The following is a 17,260-nucleotide window of genomic DNA, read 5'->3' on the forward strand; positions in this document are numbered from 1 at the left end:
CACTCCTTGGAAAGACCTTATAATTTACTGGTGATTTATTCTGTGATTCTGTTAGAACACTGGTTTGACTAATTCCCACTCATGCTGTCAACGGGGAGAAAGCATCACTATCAATGGTTGCCACATTTGAGAATACTGCAACAATGATCACGAGCACAGATGGAATCTTATCCTTCTTGGTTCCTATACCATGAGCACCCCTGAAAACACCAAAGAAGGAAATGGAATGTAAAATTGCGGAATTAGGAATCAACTAAGCCATTGTATAATGGTCAAGTCAGGTTCAACCCTTTTTCCCCCCTCACCCTGTGATGATAACCATTACCAAATATTGATCTTTCACTTTCTTGCTCTTTCCTTTGGTTTAGACATTTTTATTCAATTTTATTCTCATTAAAGCCTACTATTTTTTCTACTTAATGGAATTAATTAAAGAAAAATTGCAATGGTTTACCAAAATATATTTCATCTACGGTACCCAAATTGGGCCAAGAAAACTAAGCCCAATAAAGAACAAAGCCCGCAAAGAGATTCGGGCTCAGAGCTATCCGAAAAGGAAGTCAAAGGAAAAAGCCAATTATTTTTTGTCAGTCCATCCAACGGTTCAAATCCAAAGGAGATGCTACACCTCTGTATTACAGGAAAAAGTCTGAAAGAACTAAAATTACGACATTAAAGAAGGGTTCAGAGGAAAATCAAGACAAGGGCTTATACAGCAGTTAACGTAGACACAGCTGTCAGATCTGATAAGCCTATCGTCAGTCAATAATTTAAAATTCAGATTTAAAGAAAATCCCATTTTGGCAATCTGTTTTGCTGTGAAGTTGAAAGGATCTGAAGGGTTTAGCAGAAGCAGCAATGGATGCTTTGAGGAAGCAAGCCAGCAAGCTCAGAGAACAAGTCGCCAAGCAACAGCAGGCAATTTCATCACTACCCTTTTCTTTTTTTCTTTTTAAAGTTTTTTGGCTTTATTGAGAACTGGGTGCTGTTCTAGTTGGTTGCTGGGGAAATGTAGGAAAGCAAAGACCTGTTTTTTGGAGAACTCAATCTTTAATGGAACATTTAGCATTATCTCAACAATTTAATCTTTAATTCCTGTTACATAATACATTCGACCCCCAAATTTCTAGAATTCAAAGTAATCAAAGATATTAAGTCTGCAATATTGTTATTTATCCATTTATTAAAACCAAGGGGAAAAGAAAACAAAAAGAATTAAAGATTGAATTGTTGAGGTAATTTTAAATATTCAATCTAGTTTATAATAGTTTCAGTGGTCTAATTCTTTTTAGCACATTAGCTAGCTTTATCAAAATTTGGAAGTTGATGAGAGTGAAAACAATAATTGGGTTCATTTTCTGCTATCTATGCTGAAAAAAACTATAGCTACCATTACAAAAAGTTTTTTTTTTTTTTTTTTGCATTCCCCCCTTTTCTTACATATGGAAAAGAGTAGTAGAGTTTCAAAAGTTTGTATTATTTCAAGGTTTCATCCTTTACCTTCTAGTTTCTAAGGAAGAGTGTGTTTATTGAGGAAAAGATAAGTGAAAGTTAAGTAATCAGGGAGATGTTAAGTGCTTCGAAACATCTGTTATGTTTTGATTGACTGGCTTTATCTTTTAATATTAATTGCATTTAGTCTACACATGGCACAAGATTTGATTTTGTGTTAAGCTGCTTGAATGAAATTTGTCTTGGTAAACACATGGATGCCATTCATTTGGATACCTTGTTAGAAGCATGCTTGTCCGTCAAAAGCTTTCTCTTCCTACTGTCTTCCACAGGTGTAATTTTGATTGGAATGATTAGTTACTTTGAATTCTTGCATGTTTATGTTAGTTTGCTAGTTCCATTTTGCTTTAAAAGAATAATATCATCTCCTATTGAGCTAGAAAACTTGTTTTGCAGGCTGTAATAAAGCAATTTAGTGGAACTGGTTATGAGAGCTCAGATGTAGTAGTTATTGATGAGATTGAGATGCAGAGACATCAACAACTGGACAAACTGTACAGGTCCACTCGTTCAGGAAGGGTAATGATAATTTCCCTTTTATTTTTGTGAAACGTAAATATGAAAATCATGTTTCACGTTCCTTTATTATTCATGATTCTTCTTCTTGAAAAAGGACTGAATACTCATATGATTACCTGTTATTTTCATTAAGAATGAAGCCATTATCAGCATGTGATTTTACTGAAACTTAGCTAGGAACCTATATCATCTCCCTTTAACGCATCCTCTGTACTTGAGTTGGAGTTACAGTTACAGACCCTTGGCCTCATTTTAAAAAGGAACAAAATTTTGTGAGACTACTGACATTGCTTTATAACATTCTGATACTTTAGCAGCTTGGTTACATTATTCTCTCCTGGCAACTTTCATAAAGATTGATTTCCTTTAATTTTGTTATTATATTTACAGCAAATTTTGTAGATCAATGGAATTTTTGCTTAATGCACATTTCTTCTTCCTTTCAGGATTTCCAGAAAGATGTTATTAAAGCTGCAGAAGCATTTACAGCTATCGGGTATAAGCATATTGAAACAGGTGCAATGTTTTTTCTTACTTTTTGAATTATATTGTCCTATTATTAATATAATTGGAATAACTAATATATATTTTGCAGATAAGCCTTTGCACTTATGGTCTTAATCTTTATGATAATCAGGAACCAAGTTCTCTGAAGAATGCTGCCAATATGGAACTGAAAATAGTGAAAACATCAATGAAAACATTCTTGCCAAAGCTGCAGCTATTTATGGTGATGGTCGTAAACATGTAGAGAAGGAGCAAGAAGATTTAATTAAGCTGTTATCCCAACAGGTTTGACTTTTATCAGATGTTATGCTTTTTGACATGTTTTTTTTATCATATCAGAAAATAGATTTTAGTGATGATACTAGTAAACACATTCAATCCAAAATGAGTATGATGCTTTCATTGCTCTCCCTTTTAAATGTTACAAAACTGCAATCTTGTATATATGCAGAGAATCTATAATTCCTAGTTCACAATTCAATGAAACTTGTCCTATTGCGTACTTCGTTTACATTACAATGAGAATAACAAGTGCCAAGTAGAAATATGATCCTCCTATTTCCAAATGCATTAGGTCTTGGATCCCTTGAGAGCAATGTTCACTGGTGCTCCTTTGGAAGATGCTCGTCATCTTGCTCAACGCTATAGTCGAATGAGACAGGAAGCAGAGGCGCTGGTAATTAGAAAGCTGAGCTTCCTGTGCATTAGTAATTGTCTATATATTAAACATCAGTTTAAATTTTCTATTCTTAAAATTTGCTTCAGAAACCTATATTTCATACTGAATATGAAAAGCAAACAGGCGGCAGAGGTTTCCAGAAGACAAGCACGAATAAGAGAAGTTCCTCTTCCTGAAAATGTTGCAAAGTTGCATGCAGCTGAAGCAAGGATGCAGGAACTTAAAGCAAATATGGCAGTTCTGGGTAAAGAAGCTGCTGCTGCATTGGCTGCTGTTGAAGCACAGCAGCAAAGACTGACTTTACAGAGGCTTGTAGCTATGGTATGCGTGCACATTACTTCAGTATATACAGTCTCCAAGTTGAAGCTTATCTTAATTCATAGATGACATTCAAGATTTGCTCTATGCATTTGTAGGCTGGAGGGGAAAAGACTTATCATTTAAGAGTAGCTGCTATTCTTAATGAGATTGAAGCTGAGGTTAGTTCCAGGCTTCGTTGTTTCTGGTATAGAAACCTTTTATATTTGAATTATGTAAAAATATACCTTTATGTGGAACTTGTGTCAGATGGTCTCCGAGAAACAGCGTAAAGAATCTGCTCCTCCTGTGATTGCACCAGAGAATGGCACAGAGAAAACCATGTATTACTTGGCTGAAGTAAGTTTACCTAATCTTGGAAATTTGAACAATGTTCTTACAAGTAGGTTCATCAGCAATCAATCCTGTTTTACACAAAAGCATAACATTGGAGACCAAAAAAAAAAAAACACAAGAAAATTATTTGATGGTTGAAGACATTAACTTATTGTTAGATATGCATTTTACATTTTTCATTGGACAGCGAAATTAGAATGAATCAAGTAGTTGCTCTAACTTGTGAGCTTCTCTTCCTTGGAGGGGCTTCTTACAAATATTGGACCCTTTTAGGAGAATGAAGCACTAATATTTTTAGTTTCTTGTCACAGGTAATGCATCCTTTTTTTGCTGCATCCGAGAAGGAGCTGAGCTTGGCAGTAGGTGACTTTGTTGTTGTGCGAAAGGTCTTCTATTTCCTTTTTAAGCCTTATACCTAACTTGCATGTAGGTTGCATTTAGCTCAATAGTGAGGTCTAGGTTATGGTTGTAGAGATCACTCTAAGCTAATATAAAGGGCAGAAAAAGGAAGAGAAATGCTGGAAACTTTTTCACTTGTTGCATAGCTTGCAATTCATGAAGTTTTGCACAAAATATGCCTTATTGGATACTCTGGGGCCAGTCCTTTTCAATCCTACATTAAATTGGCTCTAGCTTAAGCTTTTGATTGCAGTGAATGCCATGCTTTGCTTTGATGCCTCCAAAAGCAAATAATAGAAATAAAATTTAAACTATAAATTTAGATTTCATTTTGTGTGTGGTTGGGTGGGTGGGTGGAGAGATCTATTTACTTGTTCAGATTTTTAAAACTTCGCATGCTTATGCAGGTAAGCCCATCTGGATGGTCAGAAGGAGAATGCAAGGGTAAAGCAGGGTGGTTTCCATCGGCATATGTTGAGAAGCGCCAGCGACTTCCCTCCAATGATCAGGCTGGTGAAGTCTATTGACTTATAAGCATTTATCACTCTAGAAAAAAGGGCATGGCTTTTCTCTTTAGTCTGTGTGATTTTTATTCTTTACTGGAAAAAGGCATATTATGCTCTAGTAATCAGATGGGTTCTTTTAAAATGTTCATTCTCTTGCCTTATATGTATTGTAAGATAAAAAGAAAAAGTTACCATGCATTGGTGTCTGTATTCTTTTATCACTTTCTGGATAGCATAATAGCGGTATGTTTGCATGGTTCTTGAGCTGCAACCTGGAGATGAAGGGATTGATCTATAAGGAGCTGGTTCCATGTTTCCTTGCTGTAGGCATGTACTATGTAGCATTTCATGGAAGTTGGAGGTCATGAATTTGAATCTTGGCATATGTCCAAAGAGTTTTGTTTCTCTTTATTTATTTTTGACCCTAAATGCGACTCATATGGAAATATCACAACCAAAATTCTTGAGTAAAAATATAATTAAAAAAAACCCACATATTACGGAATTGTGTGAATAACAATATCAAATGCTCTTTAAAAATATTAAGGTTCTCTGCCTATTTCTCTTCATTTTCTCATAACCAACGTTATATAAACATGACGATGTAGTTATTCAGTGATGTCTAAAGAAAACGAGAAAGAAATTTGAAAAAGAGTACAAAAACCAACGTCAACTTGCCCCATTTTGTGGCCTTCTGATTCCGTTCATAGGAGATTGGAGTAGTGTTTGCAAATCTTCTTCATCTGCAGAGTTTTGAGTTTTAGCTGAGAAGTTATCCTACACGCTTTTCCAATGGTTATGTAGCAGACATGTGAAGTGCCACCAAGGACGCATAAGCCCCGTCGGTAATCTTCATCAGTGCCTCGTGTCTTCCCTTCTCAGCGACAACTCCATTTTTCACTACTGCAATGATATCAGCACCCTTGATGGTGGTAAGCCGGTGAGCAACAACTACGGTTGTTCTGTTCACCATGACTCTGTCCAATGCCTCCTGCACCACACGCTCTGATTCCGCGTCTAGAGCGCTGGTTGCCTCGTCGAGCAGAAGGATTTTCGGATCCTTTAGTATGGCTCTTGCTATGGCTATTCGCTGCTTTTGCCCGCCAGACAACTGCACTCCTCGTTCCCCTACTGAGGTGTCATATCCCTGTGGCAATGAGCTGATAAAATTGTGTGCATTTGCTGCTTTTGTTGCTGCCATGATCTCTTCTTCAGTGGCATTTCCTTGTTTGCCATAGGCTAAGTTGGTACGGATGGTCTCGTTGAAGAGTATTGGCTCCTGACTCACTAATCCCATTTGTTGCCTCAGCCAGCTTAGTCTAATCTTTCGGAGATCCATTCCATCCAATGTTACCCGTCCAGAGTCAGGATCATAAAATCTTTCTATGAGGCTGATGACAGTTGACTTCCCACTCCCACTCTCTCCAACAAGTGCAACAGTCTGCAAAAACGAAAATATGAAAACTAAGCAAAGGAGTCTCCAGTATAAATTTGCAAACCTCTAGTAGTAGATTGATCTAGGTTTTAAGTGGAATTGATTTCTAAAATTTTGAAGTTGGAGCGGCAGTAAATACCTTTCCAGATGGTATGCTCAAACACATGTCTCTGAATATTTGAATATCTGGTCGTGTTGGATATCTAAAGCTGACATGTTCCAACTCAATATTGCCTGTTACACTAGGTAGTGTAGTGCCAGCAGTGCTGCTTGAGTCAATTTCCGGTTTTCTGTCAAGAATTTCAAATATTGAAGCTGCTGAATCCTTGGCTTTATTGGTGTCAGGAGCCAAGGCACTGGTTTGTGAAACACCAATGGCTGAGATTGTCAATGCAAAGAAAACCTGCAAACAACCATAAGTATTAAGATTAATAGGTTAACAACTCCTAGATAGTTTGTTGAAAAATGGAAAAGAATTGTTTCAAGTTTACCTTGAATACTTCTCCGAATGTTGCTTTCCCATGCTTCACAAGTACAGCTCCAATGTAGAAACAGAAGGCATTTGTGCAATATAGAGCTAAGAAAGAGAAACCGAATCCCAAACCGCTCACAAGTCCGAGACGGACTCCCTGTTTCATGGGGCCTTTGCATTTCTCTTGGTACAAATCCATCACCTTCTGTTCTGAACAAAAAGAGGCAACAGTTCTGATACTTCCAACAGCATCATTAGCTACTTGGCTTGCTTCTTCATACATCAACTGCATATACATATACTTACAAAGTTTAACATAACCCAAAATACCCCTTTATCTAAAGAACTCAATCGTCCTACGGTATCACTGACCTTTGCATCACCACTGAACCCTTTCAGAAATTTCATCTGGAAGTATCCTTGAAGTAACATAAATGGTGATACTGCTAGGATTGCCAGAGCTAATCTCCAGTTAGCTGAGAATGCTATGATTAATCCTGCTGCAATAGTAGACATGTTTTGTACAATCAGGGCCAAGGTATCACCAACAAGATTTCTTACTGTAGACGCATCAGTAGACAACCTTGCTCCAACGGCACCACTGAGAAGTTCAAAAGAGATTGTTGTTATAGCCGCAAGAAGTTCTAGCATATATGAGAAAGTTAAAAGGTTGCTTAACATACCTCGAATTCGCAGGATCATCAAACCAACTGATTTCTTGGTGGACTACCTTCTCAAATGTCAAGGACCGAATTCTTTGAATCAATTTCCCGCCTGCAACTCCAAATAAATAATTCTGCACCGGTCCAACTACTAGAATAACCACACCCATTCCAACATACCAAAGTGCCCACTCCCTGGCATCTTTTAAGAGCTGCTTTGCTGGCTCAAAGAATGATTTAATGGCCGATGAGAAAAAGAGACCAAACAATGGAAAAATTACTCCATGTACAGCTGCAGCAATGCATCCAATCAATATGGCTGGCACCTCAGGCTTGTTCAAAGAGGCCAGCCGTCTAATAGAAACATTTTTGCGTCTTTGAACAGAAAATTCATCTGTTAAACCTGGCTCTACGCTTCCTTCTCCAGTCTCACAGAAATTAATAGGACCAGGAACACCAAAATTATACGTGAAGGAATGTCGGCTACTTGATGAATTTCTGCTTATAGACCTTCTCAAAGACAAGCTCAAGCTTGTGCTTGCAGACCTGGTAATCGCCTTATCTATCTCAGAAGTTGCATCTGATTTTTCTACATCCTTGGCTCGAGCATCTTCAGTTTCTTTAGCTCCCTCTTGCAGCCGAACTAACTGGGAATAAGCCCCTTCTGGATCTCTGATCAACTCCTCATGCGTTCCTAGAATTGAACTCTTAATATTAAAAAAACTGCTGAAAAATTTAGGAACTTAGGTTAAAACAGCTAGTTTAGAGATGTTACCTTTCTCCACAAGCTTCCCTTGATGCACCACTGCTATTATGTCAGCATTCCTGATTGTTGTCAACCGATGTGCCACCACCACAGTTGTCCTATTTGACATCACTTTTACCAGTGCTTCTTGAACAACTCGTTCAGACTCAGCATCCAGGGCGCTTGTAGCCTCATCAAGGAGGAGGATTTTTGGGTTTTTTAAGATGGCCCTTGCTATTGCAATTCTTTGCTTTTGTCCGCCGGAAAGTTGAGTTCCATGCTCACCCACCATGGTGTCAAGCCCCTGTAGCCAGATATATAGCAATTCTTCAATTATTTACTTGAATGATAAAGGTTGAAGAAAAAAACTGCTTTTAATTAGGGGTCAGCCTCCTTTATGTTTCAAATGTGCATTAACCATTAGTTCAGTGATGCTTCTAGCTGAGGCATGCCCAAGAGTGGCAGGGTCAACCAGCTTTTTACATGATAGAAGAATATTGGAAACCAGTGCATTTTGACACAAGACTACCTACCTGGGGCAACTTGTCAATGAATTTGGCAGCATTAGCAAGCTCAATTGCTGTTCTAATCTCTTCATAAGTTGCATTTTCCTTTCCATATGCTATGTTTTCCCTAATACTAGTTGCAAACAGAATAGGTTCCTGACTGACTAGCCCAATTTTTCCTCTTATCCATCTGAGCTGCATCTTTTTCAAATCAACGCCATCTATGAGCACTTCACCAGAATCAGGATCATAGAATCTCTCTACAAGGCTAATTACTGTTGATTTCCCGCTCCCACTCTGCCCAACTAAAGCTGCAGTTGTGCCACTTGGAACATGCAATGTGAAACCAGAAAATATCTGCACATCTGGTCTGGCAGGATACCTGAAATACACATCCTTGAGATTAATTTCACCCTCGATATCTTCCAATGTTATTCCACTGGTGTCATAAGCATCAATTGTTGGTTTCCGTTTGATTGTCTCGAACATCTTATATGCTGCAGCTTGCCCTGATGCAAACGCATTTAAACTTGGAGTTGTCTGACCCAATGACCTAATCCCAAAACAATAAAATATGTAAGAGATAAGAACTTGGAAATATTATGTTTCACAGGTATGAGAGAATAGAGTTACACATGAATGACAAGTACAAAATCTGAAGGAATGCTATACTTACATTCCTCCTGTCATGATTGCTATTATAACATTGATGACTTGTCCGCCATTGTACCCGTGGTCTGCGATCAATTTGGATCCATACCATACAGCGAGTCCATAAGAGGAAAAGACAACAACCAACATTGTACCAAGTCCTACGCCTGATACCAGCCCTTGATGAGTGGTGGCCGTGTAGGCGACCTGTAGCTTGCTGTTATATTTTTCTATCGCCTGTTTCTCCCCGGTAAAGGATGCAACCTGAAAGAATTACCAACAAAATCAATCAATTAGGTTGAATGGTACTTTTCCCGAACAATATATATACAAACTTATAGGTGAAAACCGAAGCTTACAGTTCTAATGGCTCCAATTGTTTGTTCTACTACATTTCCAGCTTCTGCATAAGCAAGTTGTCCTCTGCTTGACATTTTTGCCATAATCATTGCCATGATTCCACCAGCAAATGCAACAAGAGGGATGCATGCCGATAGTACTAGCGCAAGTTGCCATCCTTTTGCAAAAGCAATTATAAACCCACCGATAAAAGTTGCTACAAGTTGTATGAACTTCCCAACCTGCCACAAACTCTGTTAAAATCCCTGGTGTGGTGTCTCAGGATGAATTTGTTAGGCCAATTGATTTTCATGGCAATTGTTTTTCATTTTTCTTATTAAAAAGCAGAAGATATAATATATTAACCTTCTCGCCCATTGCCTCTTGAATAAGAATAGTATCCCCTGACATCCTCCCAATGACTTCCCCAGTCGTTGTTTCAGTGTCAAAGAAGCCAATGTCCTGCCTCAGTATCGTTTTCAAGTACAAACCACGAATCCGGGCTGCCTGTCTTTCCCCAGTCACCATCCAACATACTACCTCTGTAACACACATGAAGTAAAATCACCTTAGCATATGTTACATACAGATGATATCAATCAACATGCAAAAGCTTAGCTGATTTTCACCACTTTCTCCTCTAGAGTAAAGCCGATCTTAGGAGATTAATTACCCAGATAATAAAATTTTAAAGTTCAACATTAAAAGAACAATGTACATTTCTTCTTCATAGGATGCTTTCTGGAAGCTCTTGATTACTATATATTTCAATATAAATTTCTCAAATTCTAGGCATGCAAATGCAAAGCCATTTTGCCATCATCATTGCATTGATATCTTGCTCACTATCATAGCCAAATGGGCTCCGTGCTTGAGAGGTCATTAATTTCAGCACAACACAATCATAATGAGACTTAACCCATTGCCCCAACTCTAACGTGCAGATATATTTGCACATTATTAATCTTGTTATTCATGAAAATTAATATATTAATTCTTGATTTAAAAGAATTATTTACTACTTTTTACTTTCAAGTTAAAAGTACACCTAACTTGTTAGAATCTTAGATTTTATCCATAAGTAAATCAAGCGACATCAACACTTACGTAGAAGCGAAGCAACGCAGGCATAAATCCCCAAGTATAAAAACTTGACTGCAATCTGGAAATTTATCACACAAATAAAAGAATTTCATTAAGTCAATATAACATAAATTTATTGCTACTTACGACTACTAATTACTTAAACAGCATGTGTAATTGAGAGGCTCTCCAGGTCCACACAATTGAGAGCTATCATTTTGCAGACAAAGCATTAGATACTCACTATGCTCACAACTTTACCTGACTATGCCGAAATGCAAATGATATCCTAGTCTAAATCCACCGTATGTCGGCCATAACGCCAAAGGTCGAAACAGAAAAAGTGGGCTACATGAGTCTACAATTTAAAGTATGTATAATTCTCAATTCAAAGTTTTTCATTAGTCTCATGAAGCAAATCGGTTGAATTTAAGTTGGATTCCACCTCTTTGCCAAAAAGGAATTAAAGGATAAAGATTCACGAAAAGAAAGTCCTTGCATAGTTGTGGCATAATGATCACGCCCTCTACCCCTAATCAGCATGAACCACGTTAAAAAAGGAAAGAAATCCAAAACAACTTTCATTGATTCATGTTTTTATGAGCATCAAATTGAAGCAGTAATTAGTCCAAGTTCATCTTCTGAACTTCTTCGTTTCAATGGAGAGGGGAAACAAAAAGAGAAGAAAGACTGATCACTGATCCCAATTTCAGTTTCTTAATTCTGTAAATATCAGTAAACGCCAGCCATGGTTTTGGTTGCTTCTTCTTGTTCTGATTCTATGAACATTGCTTAGAAGCTAAACCTTAGATGACTAGTTGCAGTTGGAATGCCAATGATGCTTCCACGTGAAATTAAATCAGAAAAGAAATAAATTAAGCCAACAAAGAAAGAGAAAAACAAGAAATGATAGAAAATTAATTTTTTGGTTTAACCTTTGAGACTTCTTTCACGACGTTGGATGGAGTTGTGGCACCGAAAGAATTGATCAGTTGTCCAAATATGAGCGTCATGATAGGCTGCGTCAGCCCATTGGCAATGGCCGCGATCGTCCCGACTATGATCAAAACGATATCCAATCTATCAGCAAACGTAAACAGCTTGTAAAAAGGCACCTTCTGATCATCTGCTTTCTTGTTCTTGTCCTTCTTGTTTCCCTTATCATCGTCTGCCATCTCTTTCATGCAATATTAATTAATCTTTTTTCCCCAGTCTTCTTCTCCGGTAGTTCTCTGCATACATTATAGTTTCGTCTTGATCAAAAACACCCCAGTTTCTTGGGATTTGTACGAGAACATGCCTAGCTAAGAACACCAAAACACAAAAGAGATAAAAGAAAGTAGCGTAAGGGGAAGAGAGTACATACATTAACGTGGCATGAATAAGGGAAAAAATGGAAATGGAAAAGGAAAAGTACCAGAAAGGGAGAGAGATAGACGTAGCGGAGTGTGATAATGCTCCAACAACAGGACTCTCTGGAGGTCATTATATAGGCTATTAGAGTACTATTTTACTTCTTTTTTAAAAATTATTTTTACTTTTTTATCTCCATATTTAGTAATTCTTCCTTTTAATTTCTTATTAACTTCAAAATCTGATATATTCTTTTGATTCTATAAAACAAAATATATATTGGGAAAATTATCTGGCAAATCTGCCTACTCACCATTGCGTGATGGAATCTTAATTGCCTTCTTTAGCTTTTCTTTTTCCTTTTTTTTTTGTTCTTTTACACGCTGGTCTTCTAGAAGGGTGACCCGATTTTCCTGCTATTTTTATTAATAAATCCTTTATTCAAAGGAGAGAACAGAAATTTGCTATTCTCATGGTTCAAACTACACAATGACCGGTCGTACGTTATTCAACAATTGGGTCCGAAGGAACAGTTGTTGCTATTCCTGGCTGGAAATTAAAACAAGGAACAAATTATTATTTCTTGTGAAGCACATCACATGCTCACCAACAGTTTTACCAAACTCTCTCTCTTTTCTTTTCTTTTTTCTTTTATAATTTTATTAATATTTTTTTATTATTGATTAAAATTAAACTAAAATTACTTATTTTTAAATTTTAAATTTTAAATTAAGAGATAAGAGTTGATGTTGTGGATATAACTTGATTGGATAGGTCTTGAGCCAAGGGTTTTTCTCATATGGTTTTTTGGAGTGAAAGTCAGCGGGATAAGTTGTATCATAACCTATTTAATTTTTAATTGATGTGAGACAATCTCATGAAAAATATCAAGATCAAGATACATTCAGACCAATACTCGAATATTTGACTCAATAATTAGTACTTGATCTACTACCTAAAAAGCAAGAGATCATGCAAGAGATGATCCTCTACCCCCAATTACCAAAAAAAAGGAACAAATAAGCTTAGACCAGTCCTTCTCTTTTATTGTGAAAAAGCTATGTTGTATAATTAAAAGCCTATTTGGCCTGACTTTTTTCTAATTTAAAAATTATTATGAAGCTCTTATGAAAAATAATAATTTTTAAAATTAAATTAAAATTATTTGATAATATTTTTTTAAGTTTTTTTCTATAAGTTATAATTTTTGTTAAAATTATCATAGAAGGTATATTTTTTTAAGAGGGTTATATTGTAATTATTTTTAATAAATGAGGATATTTTTGAAACAAAAATAATTTTTTTTTGTATTTTTAAAAGAAGAGAAGAAAAAGCTCCTCTTTGGAGCTTTTTTTTAAGCCCTTTTTTTAAAAAATTTTGTTCTTAAAAAAAAAAGTTACTTTTTTTTAAGAGCTTCTCAAAATATCATATTTGACCTGACTTTTACTTTTAAGATGTAGATAAGCTGAAAAAAAGCTAGGCCAAACATGCACTAAGTGGGAGAAAATGTTACGAATTTCCAATCAATAAGTGATGGAATGGATCTTATTCTTGTAAGTAAGAGTTTGACATAATACAAAAAAAAATCTTAAATTATTTAGAAAAATAAGTCTTTATACTTTTTATTTTGACTAAAATACGCCAATATGACTAATAATTAACTTAGTCAAAATGTTATTTGTCATTCGATACCACGTAGCATTGACATGACATGTTAACATATTATAATTAATAATGATATAACATGTTGACATATTATTATTTATGATAATGTGACATACTAATTTGAAATAATAATATGATCATATGGTATTTTTACTATCCACATTAAAGCCATGTGAATCTAAAATGACAAGTAGTATTTTGATTAATGGTAATTAATCAATTATTAGTTATAAGAGCTTATTTGATAAAAAATAAAAGTATAAGATTTTGATTAAACATAGTAAAAGAATAATAGCTTATTTGAATTTTCTTTAATAATTTGAGAGCTTATTTAAGCATTATATTTAAATTTTTTCTTCCACATAATAAGCATGATTATTTAGAATTTGATATTTTTCAAAGTTTCAAATTAAAATTCTAAAAAGAAAAAAAAATATAGCTTAAAAAATAGAAAATAACTAAGGTATTTTCTTTGTTTTCATTTTTTTTATAACAATGAAAAGAGAATGATTGATTAGAGAAAATGTGATACTCAAGAACAATCTCAAATTCCAAATGCCGAGTCTCAAGAACAAAAAAGAAGTTTGTAAAAGAGATTGAAGAAAACAGTAAAATATATATATATATATATATTTATTTTCAAAATACTAAAGAATTAGATTTTTATTTATTAACAACGTCACGTCTTGGGATGAATTGACCGTGTATAAAAACTATATGCTGTCAGTACATCAAATATAAAACTATTAAAGCATTTTGATGCAACACTAGATATAGATGAATTCAATAACATTTAATAGTAATTATAGATTTTAGGTAAAACTGGAAATATTGCACAACTCTACTGTACCTATTGTACAACTGAAAATTCATGACGCATAAGTTGTGTGTCAAGGTCAATATTGTACTGATAACGTGATTTGTAGATAAAATGTTATCAGAATGACTTTCATAAATTATTTTGGTTTTCAAAAAGAAAACATTCAGCTTTGACAAAAGCTTCATAATTTGTTATTAACCTTGAAGTTGAATAAATGTTTATAGAGTTATAATGTGTCAAATTTTAAGACCAGCATATATAACTTGAAAATAAATGTAAAGGGAGGCCCCAGCCCTGCGAAGCACTAGCCTCGTCTTCACGTTTCTGATAAGAACGAATGGTAAACAATTTTATATAGAAAATGTATGAATGAAAGTCTATTGATTTGTAGCAATAGAATAGAAAGTACCTTAGTTATTCCAATTAGACTCTTACTTCTTTGTACTAAAAATATATATTGAACTTAAAAAGATGAAGTAATAAAGATAAAGTTTTGAACTCTACGTATCGAAGTGTTTTTAAGTTTACAAATCCTTCTATCTTATGCATGTTCGCATGGGTAAGGGAAAGAGAGATGGAAGGGAATAGTTATGAAAAGAATGTGTGCAGGAATTTGCAGTTGCATTAATTATAAAAGCCATCAAATAATTGCGATAAAAGCTAAATTAATAGTACAAACTTTGATTAAAATGCTTCATTAATCAACTCTGTTATAGCATGTTTAATTGCTTGTGTTCTTCTGTCTTTAATTTTTTTTTTTTGGAAGATGAAGAAAACCCAAAAGAAGCATTTAACATGTGCATAATTTCGAGATCTTACTGTAACTATGATACAAGGCAAAAAGCCTTGTATAGTTTGATCCAACACTAAATGATCAAGTAAAAGCAGAAATGCTCTTTATTCCTTGCTTATTGTTTGAAACCAAAGAGTTGTGATACAATTTGATGAGGCAAACAAAGAAAAAAAGAGGTTGATGTTTTCTAAAGGGATCGCTTTCATGCTTTGGCAAAGTTGACAAACTCCCATCCTCTTGCAACAAGTATGCTTAAGCATCAAAATTCCTCACACACGGTATTTGCTCTTTTTTCTGTTAAGACATTCATGAAAAGCAAGGTACCTCAACTCTTCGCAGGGGGACCCCAATTGGCTCCCTAAAGTAACATTTTTTTATTTTGCTTTGGATCGCTTTTTTGTCTTACTGGTAGTACATGAATGTTGTTATGGGATATGGGGGGACATATGCTTTTGAAAAGAGCTTTGCTATTTGGCAATTGGCAAATGTTTCTTGTTTTGATTTGGCAGAACATCATACCCATTTTTTCTTTTGTATCTTTTGCACTTTTGAAAAGAGGAAATGTTTTGATTCTAATCATTAGAAGAGGAGATGGAATCATGGTTTTGTTAATCACATTTTCTTTGATTTCCAAATAGGAAAAATGTACCCAACCGAAAGAAAGAAAGAAAGCAATGTGGATTGAGGACTATCTAGGCCATAAGGGAATGGTTGTTGATTAAAGCAAATGAAGCCTTTTAATACTTGGATTTGTTCTTTTTTACTTTTAGGTTCACTGATTGACAAAATGGTTGAGCAAACTTGAACTGGACATTTATCCTCATAGTCCTTTCATATCTGTTTCGAGATTCTAGTGTACTATATTTATGTTGATTTCTTGGACAAGAAACTATAGCCCATTCACACCCATTTCCTCTATAGACCACTCACACCCATTTCCTCTATAGCCCACTTTTATTTTTTACTTTGACAATGACTTCAAACAGGGAAGACACCGAAACCCAATCGAAAAGGAAAAACAAAACCAAATGTGAAAGAATCTTTTGCTTTCAATGTAACATTAAAAAATATTTGGATTCTGGCATAATGTTATTTTGTCTTATAACCTTTTCTTTCTCTTTTCATTAACTTCATCATACTGATTGGGAATGCAACTGTCAACATTAAAAGCAATGCTTCTATTTTATTAAATAATTAGTTATTCTTATCAAATGTAATGCTTAAAGAAAACATGGTTAAAACACATTAAATTATTTAGCCAGAAACATAAAAGCACCAGCCCCTGTCAAGTGATAAGAATAAGCCATTGATTTTTGGCAATTTGCAGAGTGTAAAACTCTGAAGGGCAGAACCAAGGGGAGGAGGATCAGCTCTTTGTTGAAAATTTTGACTGGCAGTCTGGCACACTCTATTAAAAAAAATAAAAAAAGATAGAGGTTCAGCCTCTAATGCAATGCTCTGTTGTGTACCCTTTCCCCTGATTGGAGAGTGCAGCCCACACGCCTGAAAAGAGCTAGAGAAAACAATAATAAAACTACTGGAATAGCAAGTAGTAGCAGTAAGTAAGGTACAGCAAACCTGAGAGCCAACCCGAAAAACAGAGAAAGGAGAGCCAGTGCGTTAAATGCAGTTACGAAGACAAAATGAAAACAAAAACCAAAAAGAGCAGCAACAGGCCAACAGCCGTCCTCCAGCCGCCAGCCAGGGCCAGCCGGCCAGCCAGCCAGCCACCCGCAGCGCGGGGTTTCTTTCATTTTTCAAAACAAAACAGCAGCAACAACAAAAGACCCCGGATACTCAAAAAAATAATTGAAAATAAATTTTAAGTAATTTACATTCAACCCCTTCAAAACTTCTCTATTTTCCTTTTTTTTTTTCATCGGGACTCGTGCAAATCTATAAGCTTTCTCTTTCTACTCTCTTGTCTAGTTCTGCTTATATACCCACAAAGAACCTTACT

At 35.4% G+C, this 17,260-nt stretch overlaps 2 protein-coding genes across 3 annotated transcripts; one reads left to right on the forward strand and one right to left on the reverse strand.

The window, feature by feature from the left end:
- On the forward strand, window positions 678-5,157 carry LOC18596577 (SH3 domain-containing protein 3). The gene is made up of 10 exons (XM_018123408.1): window positions 678-918; window positions 1,909-2,031; window positions 2,478-2,547; window positions 2,669-2,823; window positions 3,113-3,214; window positions 3,341-3,538; window positions 3,634-3,696; window positions 3,785-3,874; window positions 4,183-4,257; window positions 4,678-5,157. The coding sequence occupies exons 1-10, from the start codon at window positions 859-861 to the stop codon at window positions 4,795-4,797; spliced, it is 1,056 nt and encodes a 351-aa protein (XP_017978897.1). The 5' UTR covers window positions 678-858; the 3' UTR covers window positions 4,798-5,157.
- Window positions 5,282-12,130, reverse strand: LOC18596576 (ABC transporter B family member 9). Of its 2 annotated transcripts, none has more exons than XM_018123407.1 (13): window positions 12,087-12,130; window positions 11,605-11,973; window positions 10,694-10,748; window positions 9,953-10,128; window positions 9,607-9,828; window positions 9,273-9,511; window positions 8,624-9,149; window positions 8,121-8,394; window positions 7,367-8,039; window positions 7,056-7,284; window positions 6,703-6,969; window positions 6,351-6,614; window positions 5,282-6,217 (listed from the first exon to the last, which is right to left on the reverse strand). In XM_018123407.1, exons 2-13 carry the CDS (start codon window positions 11,851-11,853, stop codon window positions 5,573-5,575), a joined length of 3,819 nt encoding a protein of 1,272 aa, XP_017978896.1. In that variant the 5' UTR covers window positions 11,854-11,973; window positions 12,087-12,130; the 3' UTR covers window positions 5,282-5,572. The 2 variants fall into 2 exon arrangements, with proteins under 2 accessions (XP_017978896.1, XP_007025208.2); XM_007025146.2 differs by having other exon boundaries at window positions 11,605-11,901; window positions 12,036-12,117.

The sequence above is a fragment of the Theobroma cacao genome, chromosome 6 (assembly GCF_000208745.1).
Source record: "Theobroma cacao cultivar B97-61/B2 chromosome 6, Criollo_cocoa_genome_V2, whole genome shotgun sequence".
NCBI classification, from domain to species: domain Eukaryota; kingdom Viridiplantae; phylum Streptophyta; class Magnoliopsida; order Malvales; family Malvaceae; genus Theobroma; species Theobroma cacao.